Here is an 8699-nt window from a genome sequence, read left to right as displayed (position 1 = left end):
TTATTTCTTAGCTTTTGGTTATTTGTTTTAGATAAATTTGTAACGGTTTCTAATAGAACTAAATCTTGTCTTTCTAAATCCGTTTAAATCTTTTAAAAATCTCTTATCTTCTTTGAGAAATCTGAAATTGAAATCAACGTGTTTGGTATATCTCATATTTATTTGCTTTTAATAGTAAATCTCGAAATGTTCTTTGCCAATCGCTTTCAAATTTTGACACAACGTTTCATTTACATTCCAGTAAGTTCTAATCTTGTTTTTAACAAGAAAAAAAATTATATTTTTCTCACTAGTAATTATTTAGTATAAGTATCTGACACGGTCACGCTTTGATGTATCTCACTGCGATTCCCCACCTTCGCAAATATAAGAACTTGCAAGATTCTAAATGGAACGTTGTGTCAAAATTTGAAAGCGATTGACAAAGAACTTTTCGAGATTCGCTATTAAAAGTAAATAAACATGAGATATACCAAACACGTTGATTTCAATTTCAGATTTCTCAAAGAAGATAAGAGATTTTTAAAAGATCTAAACGGATTTAGAAAGACAAGATTTAGTTCTATTAGAAACTGTTACAAATTTATTTAAAACAAATAACCAAAAGCTAAGAAATAATCTCGAAAACTGGTAAAAAGCGGCATTTTCGATTTTTTAACGGGATTATCTCAAAAACATGATGTGATAGAATTTTTTTGACTTCGGATTTGAGCTCAGCACACCAAAATCCTATAGAAAAGTATACCTTGGTTTCTGTAACAAAAAAAAAGTTTAATTTTGTTGACCAGTGATTATTATCTCTAACCTACTTATCGTAACTTGACATAAGAGATATCGTTAGAAGCTTCTCCCTCGTTCGATCATTACTGGCCTTAGGACTTAACATTTAACTAAATGTGATGTCCCTTAGAGGCAAATGTAATTTTTAACAAGAAATTATAACCAATTAATATTAAAGTATGAAAGAGGAAGACGAACACAATCCCGAAATTTTGAATCCCTGAAAATTAGAATGCCGAAAATGGTGTTTTATTTTATATTTCAAATATGGTCTCAGTTTTATTTTCGGGATTTTGGCCTTTCTGGATTTTGTGTTTTCGGTTTTTCAGGATTCTGGGTTAGGTAACGAGATTGTAGATTCTTTTGATTCTGGGTTTTTTTTGGATTCAAAATTTTGGAATTTTGTCCGTCTCCCATTCTAGAATTCTGTGTTTTCGGGATTCTGGGGTTTTGAGGTTTTGGAATCTTGGGATTCTGGGTTTTCGGGATTTTGGATTTCTGGGTTTCCGGATTCTGGGTTTTCGGGATTTTAGATTTTCTAGATTCTGAGTTTTTGGGATTCTGGGTTTTTATGGATTCCCGTTCTGGGATTCTGTGTTTTCGGGATTCTGGGGTTTTGAGGTTTTGGATTCTTGGGATTTTGGATTTTTAAGATCCTGGGTTTCGGTACTCTGGGTTTTCGGGATTTTGGATTTTCTGGATTCTGAGTTGTTTGGATTCTGGGTTTTTATGGATTCAAAATTTTGGGATTGTGTCCGTGTCCATCTTCCATTCTAGGATTCTTTGATATTGCAAGAACGCTTTTAAAAAGTCTTTCTTTTTTTAGCTGTTGTTCGTATTTTTAAAATAAATAAAAAGATGGACGTGTTCTGAGTTCCAACTATAACACGAACTTATCAGTAACTAACATTGTTACATATATTATTTGATAATCAAGGAACTGCTTTGTTTTTTTTTTGTTTCAACTCAAATCTGTTCATCTTAATTTTAAGTTTAAAGTGGTTTATTCGAACTGTAACCCTAAAAAAAAAACAAATCCTTATTATACTCTCTTAAATTCCCTTATAAAATATTCCATAAATATAATCTTTTAGTGAAAGTTTTCTCTCCACAAAAACCATCCATGTTACATAACAGCAGATCATCGTCATCTACTTATTCCTCATTTATAACTGAATTTTGTTTATGTTGCTCAAAAAGTGTCTGCTGCCATTCAGAATACTTAATTTTCCAAAATCCACTTACGCATAATATAACTTTCTCATATTTTTCGAGCATCTGTTGAAGAAAGTTAAAAATACTTTTCATCGATTATAAAAGGATTTTCCCATCTGAGTGAAAGTTTCTATAAAATTAACACTAAGTTTGTATATTTTGTCGACAAAAAAAACATGTTGAAATTCTCAGAAATGAATGAAGAAAATCCCATCAGCTCAAAACTATTTTCCCCTCCGTCAAAACAGAAACTTTACACTTTTTTTGGTGTTCAAAAGGAGAAATTATTTTGAAAATTGTCAATGAAAACTTTATAAAGTTTTAGAAGGAATCACTTTTGTTTGGATAATTTAAAATGTTTATAAGTACATTGGGTATACAATGTTCCCAAGAAACTAATATGTTTAAGGAGATTGCTTGTTTGTTCCAAATAAATCCTATTATAAAACGTGATACATCTGGGATGCAACAAAGTGTGACTAAAGTGTACATATATTTCGCAACACCAATACACGAAAAAAAGTTTAAAGTTGTTTAAAAAAGAAAAACAGACAAATTGAATTTTTATTTAAAATGAATACAAAATTTACAACAATAAAATGACCCAGAACTTGCAGCTGATTTTATGTGTGAGAGGTAATCGATTTATTTATAACAATATTACAAGAGGATCCATTCATAGTTACCTATAACAAATACGTTAGTCTGATGACATTTATTGCCTCCGTTTCCGAGAAAAAGTGCAATAACAATGCAGTTTTATTTTTAAATGATTTTTCAATTAAAAAAAAAATTTGTTGACACTACCGGAGATCATTATTTAATGATGCTAAAAATATACTTAATAAAGGCAACTGTCCACAACATTTTCTGTTTTTTTTTTTTTTTTTTTTATAGAAGGCAAGAGATGAACCCACGTAAATCAATTGCATTGCCATCAAAAATTATATTTAAAGGCAACAATTTTTATATTTTGATGGCCATTATTATTGCACTTTTTCTCAGAAACGGACCCAATTTATGTCGGTAGATGAACGTATTTGTCATCAATAAAATCATCATCTCCATAAATGGCACTGCTTTATTTATTGATATGAATTGGTCATCCAGGACCTTCAACAAAATTGTAATGGTTGGACAATGGTTTGGTATTTTAATAACTTTCCCTTTAATTACAGTTTTTTTTTTAAGGGAAAAAAAATGTCATATATTGAAAAATATTATAGACCAAAAAAAAAAATGCAGAATGTGTTGCAGATTCTCAGAATTTGTGCTACCTACATTTTAACATTTTAAAACATTTAATGTGAAAATTTAAAAAAAATCGTTCTTCAAAAAAAAAAAAAAAAAAACAATTCTTATCATTATGTACCTAATTGTGCTCCAAAAAAGAGAAAAACCATAATTCTTCTATTAATCCTGAACTTTCAGAAGGAAAGAAAAATCTATATTATTAGAACCCTTTTGCAATATATTTTTCAAAATTTAAAAATTCAAAATTAAATTTCAAAATTAAGAAATTTTTAAAAAAATATTTCAAATATTTAGTTTTTATACGGTTTTTTATTTGGTTTTTGAAAATTTTGCAATTTCGTGTAGATTTTTTTTATAAAACTTGGAGTGCTGTAGTTTTTAAACGTCGAATGAAAAATATGAAAATAATTTCATATAGCCCAACTTCAAGTTAACAAAAAGAGGTTGTCTGTAAAGCCGGTTTACGGACGATGATTTTACGTGATAACGTCGTCAGAAAACAGGTTGTGTGCTTTTGTTTAAAATGAGTCAATTGAAGCGTTTACTTATTTCAAACAATCATAATTTACAAGAAAAAGCTAAAAAAAATACCTTTTTTATTTTCTCATTATATTAATTTTTTTATTTTAAAAGCTTACAAAAAAAATTATGCAATTTAAAAGCCAAGTATTTCTTCTTAAGAATAAAACCATTATTAAATTTTTATAATGCACAAAAAGTATAAAAACAATTTATTGAAAACAATCATTTTCATCAAAAAAAAAGCAAAAAAAACATGAATTTTTATCTTCTCACGTCATTAATTCCATTTTTTTACCTAACAACCTATACAAACCTATACATCTGTCTTAGCTCAAAATATATATATCGATCAGGTCTATAAGACATCTACAAAAAGAGCTAGAATTTTTTGAACTCGATCAAATTTCATTTAAAAAAAAACAAAAAAAAAACATTTATTTTTATGTTCTCAGGCTATGGAATCAATTTTTTTGTTTAAAAACCTATAACAAAATATACACCATGTGAAAGCTTATTATTTCACCTTTCAAATGACGTATCAATCTCATTTCAAAGATACCTACAAGAGAAGTTATAATTTTTTAAAGTCAACTATGTCGAATTTCCAGACTGAGATTACGGTACTTCCCACATTGGGGGGCAACAGATCTCCACTGGTGTTTTGAGGTTTTTCGCAAGTTTCTTGATTTAACATTGTGTAACTTGTAGTTAGTCTACCGTTATGTGTGATATACCAAATGAAAAATAATTGTATCAGGATGCTCATTAAAGTTTAATAAAATTTCTATCTGCTCTTGGTCAAAAGTTATAACCTATTGAATTTTAAAATTTTATTTTACCGTTATCTCAAAACTGCGAAAGATTGAGAGTGTGACGTTAGAAAATAGCGTCACTTTTTTGTGGTGGCTGCCATGGTTCATCGATTTATAAGACGTTATCACGTCAAAAATTATTTTTTCCCAAAATTAAATAAAAAAATTAACTTAAAATTTTGTATCCCCTTCAGCGAAAAATCTATTTGAATGAAAAAACTATCGTATAAAAAAATTATCCGAATGAAAAACCTATTCGAATGAAAATATAGTAACTAAATGAATAAAAGATTTAAAACTGTCGAATGAATGAATATTTTGTCAACTATCGATGGTTTGAAAGATTTTATTCAATAGTTCCCATCACTAATTCGTTTTGGGCTACTACTTTTTATAATGAAATTTACTGTGTTCCGATTCTGATGAATTCATTTGTAAAAATGTTAACATAAATACTTACCTTTTGAAAATATAAGCACTCTACAATTTTTTTTTAATTCAAAGTTAAATAATGCACTATATTTCCCCCTTTTTTTCAAGTGGTAGAGGCAATCATCCCAAAAATTAACTTAAAATAGATAAAAGGAATCATTTGAATGTAACTAAAATTCTTTAATATTACACTTTACGTTAATGAAAGCTAGAAAGATTATTTTTTTCGTACTTATTTAATTTGGTTGATTTAACGGAAAAATTTAAAAAATTTTCTTCAACTTCAAAAAATAAATTAGTAAAATTGAGCTATTTAAAAATATATGACGCAGCCTTTTGCGTCCACACTTTCACAAGTGATCATTTTTTTTATTTTCCTAAAAGATGACCATTTTTGACTACCCATTACGTTTTTGGACCACGTTTTTCGAAAATAAAAAAAAAATGGATTTTAAAACCGATTCGATTTTTTTTTTTCACCATTCGGTTTTATTTATGATAAAAAAGAATATGAATACATTTTTTTTTCAATTTTTAAATATTAACATTATTTTTCTTCATCTTTTTGAAAATTGGACAAAACATTTTTTTCTTTTTGACATTCAAAAATCAAAATAAAAATACATGAGGTTGCAAATAAATTAATTACACGCACATAAGAATGGCAGTTTTTGCTCTATAAAGAAATACCGACCCCAATACTTACTTAGTTTCACGCAAAGTTAGTAGGTAGTTGTTATCAATCCATTCTTTGTCAATCAATGAAATCAATGCCAAGATAAAATAAAAATTTTGTGTTTGTTTTTATTTAGACATAAAATTTTATTTGTATTGATTTTTCTTTTCTTGTAAGATTGAATTTTTTTCATATTTGTTTTTTATTTACATGTTTTTTTTTTTTTAAGATTTTGAAATGAGTTTTTAAAATTCGATTTTATGACTTTTATATTTATTTTTATTTATTTCTTTTAAGAAGACCAACATTAATAAATTTTATTTTACTACATTTTTTATTTAATATTTAACAAAATAATCATTTCCAGGACTTTTCATTTTTATTTTTTTTATTCGATATCACCATTCAGTTGCTTAAATTTATTTATTTAAATACTTAGTTTAAAATTTTTAATACAAAATTTTATACAAAAATTTTAAATTTAAATTAAATCATAAATCTTATTTATATTAATATATTATTTTTTACAGATGAAACTGTTTTTTTTTTAAAGTCATTTTCGTTTTTTTGGTGGTTTTATTTTAAGAATCAGAAAATGAAATTTGGTAACAACCTTTTTTGTTTAAAAATTTTATTTTTTTTAATTTCGAAGGGCATATGAAATGGGCTTGTTTTTTTATTCTTTAGAAAAATTGGAATTTAGAAAAAAAAAAATGCAAGCTGGCACAGTATTATTTATTCAGGGCTGTTAGGCTTCCGTCTTCTATTAGTGGAGGGTGAAACATTGAATTTGGAGAGTTCTTGTCCCGATGAAGAAAGTCTTCCAATCAAAAGAACATAAGACAGGTTTTTTTTATGATTGTCAAGTGTAACCGACGTGAGAAAAAATTGTTCCAAATTTTTCAAAACATCCCGTAAAACTGTGATAAATTTTTAAGAAATGCATAATAAGTAAAAAATCTACAAAAATTAAGTTCGATTCCAATTTTTTAAATTACTGTTACTACAAATTAGAAAAAAAATAATAAAAATTTCCTGCCCATTTATTTTATATATTGTTTTTGTATTTTTACAGTCTCTTTTTTTTTTTTTAATTTTTTTAAAAATGTGAGCTCTGAGCCATTGGTGAATAATTATTAGGCCTTAATCAATATGATACCGTTGAATCATTACAAATTTGTTGAAATTGAAATTTACTTATTTCCAAGTCAGTGTCTTGAGTGGCAACATCTCCAATGCTGATTTTTCGTTTTGGGGAACGAAATCTTTTGAAGCACCGAAATAAATTCAAAAATGCCTTTCGAAAGCCACGATTCATGAAGCAATAAGTTATTGGATTGCAACAACTGGATGAATAGGCTAGAAGTTGAAAGAAAATCACTCCAGAATATCCCAAATTTTGATACACCAATGACGGACTAAACATTGAGATTGTATTGATGGTGTAGAGCGGTGTCCAGCAGATGAAGAATTCTAACACAACCATAAATAACATTTTTATCACACGTTTCTTGTTTTGGAGGCTTTTTTCAATGTTTGTCCTGAAAATATAAAAGAGGAAGTTGTCGTTAGCTTTGAGGTTCTAAGAAATTTTTTTTTTTTTTTAATTTTTTTTTAAAGATTTTTAGAAACTTACCTCCTTAGACCCTGTTTCCTTCTTGTCGAATATGAAAACTCTTTGAATGTTGTGTTGTTCGGCGTTTGAACGCAATTGTTTGCGTATTGAGTATAGTTGGCGGCAAGGTTGTCCCGTGAAGTCGTTCGGTATGACATGAAGCTTCGATTGCCTGGCGAACCATTTTTACTGATGAAGACTTCCATTAAATTATCTGCTGTTGCAAGAAAGAAAAAAAAAATAAGAATAAATTACTTCTCTTACCTTTAAGAAATCAAAGAAAATTATTTAAAAGGATGAGGCCTACAATTTACTGCCGAAGCTGAAAGGCTAAGCATTGCGTGGTTTGCAAATAGTGAAAAATTCTTTCAATTCTCAAGAATTCATCTCGATTGAAATTTGCAGAAATGGAAAACAATCTTGTTTTCTTGTTTCAAAATTCAAATTTCACGCATACTTAGCCAAAAATGTCCGACGGAGCTTGTAGGCAAACCCGTTTGACGTCAGAAGTTTCTGATCTCCTTTGGGTATCTCTGGCCAAGGGGCGAGATACTAAATCCAAAGTATGTGTATAAGCGCGTTCGTTATTTTTGAATCAAGTTCCAAAGTGGAAAAAACTGTTTCTAAATAATAAAAAAAAGTCCTCTAATTTTTCAGATTTTTATTTTGACACTAGATGGCGCCCCAAGAGGGTTAAAGTTTTTTATCATTTGAAATAGGTATGTGTTGACTTATAAGGCCATTTTCTTAGATATAGCCTTCAATCAAAATTTTGTGCCCTGACAAAACCCCTAGTCCTAGAAAAATGGTTTAAACCTTTTTGAAAACGTTGTTTAATGTACACAAGAACCTCATCAGCCATCAACAAATTTTGATTGAAGCTATATCTAAAAAAATGGCCTTATAAGTCAAAACATACCTATTTCAAATGATAAAAAACTTTAACCCTCTTGGGGCGCCATCTAGTGTCAAAATAAAGATCTGAAAAATTAGAGGACTTTTTTTACTATTTAGAAACAGTTTTTTCTACTTAGGAACTTGATTTTCGAAAAAAAACCTAATTAACGAACGCCCTAATGTGTATAATAGAGAAACATTTAAACACACAAATGACTCAGTGATGGTAAGATCTCTGAGGTTACAACTCTGACCAAAGAATTTGTATCAATTCGACAAGTAGAGGGCATAATGAAGCCAGAAGACTACGTTGAAATTCTAAGAAACATCCTTACGTAAATACAACGAAAAAATTCGTTGAGCCAACGAAAATTTAATTAATTTTCAGCCGATGAAAAATTTAATTGGCTCAACGAAATGGCTTTCATACGTTAATGCAGAACTTCATCAATCAACGAAAACTGTAGTATTTTAATGCAATTTTTCATAAAAATTT

At 28.3% G+C, this 8699-nt stretch overlaps 1 protein-coding gene across 3 annotated transcripts in view; it reads right to left on the bottom strand.

The window, feature by feature from the left end:
* Positions 1-6230: 6230 nt before the first annotated feature.
* Positions 6231-8699, bottom strand: part of LOC129909943 (cholecystokinin receptor-like) — a 56124-nt gene continuing 53655 nt past the window's right edge. For 2 of the 3 annotated variants that reach the window (XM_055987122.1, XM_055987121.1), the window contains exons 5-6: positions 7328-7523; positions 6232-7232 (exon numbers count right to left, since the gene is read on the bottom strand). In XM_055987122.1, the coding sequence (XP_055843097.1) occupies positions 6839-7232; positions 7328-7523 (590 nt within the window). In that variant the 3' untranslated portion in view covers positions 6232-6838. Of the gene's footprint in view, positions 7233-7327; positions 7524-8699 lie in introns of all 3 variants that reach the window. The other variant, XM_055987123.1, reaches the window with a different exon arrangement.

This window comes from Episyrphus balteatus, chromosome 2, assembly GCF_945859705.1.
Source record: "Episyrphus balteatus chromosome 2, idEpiBalt1.1, whole genome shotgun sequence".
In the NCBI taxonomy this organism is placed as follows: Eukaryota; Metazoa; Arthropoda; class Insecta; order Diptera; family Syrphidae; genus Episyrphus; species Episyrphus balteatus.
The sequence above is the reverse complement of the archived record's forward strand: the minus strand, read 5'-3'. Positions and strand labels throughout refer to the sequence as shown.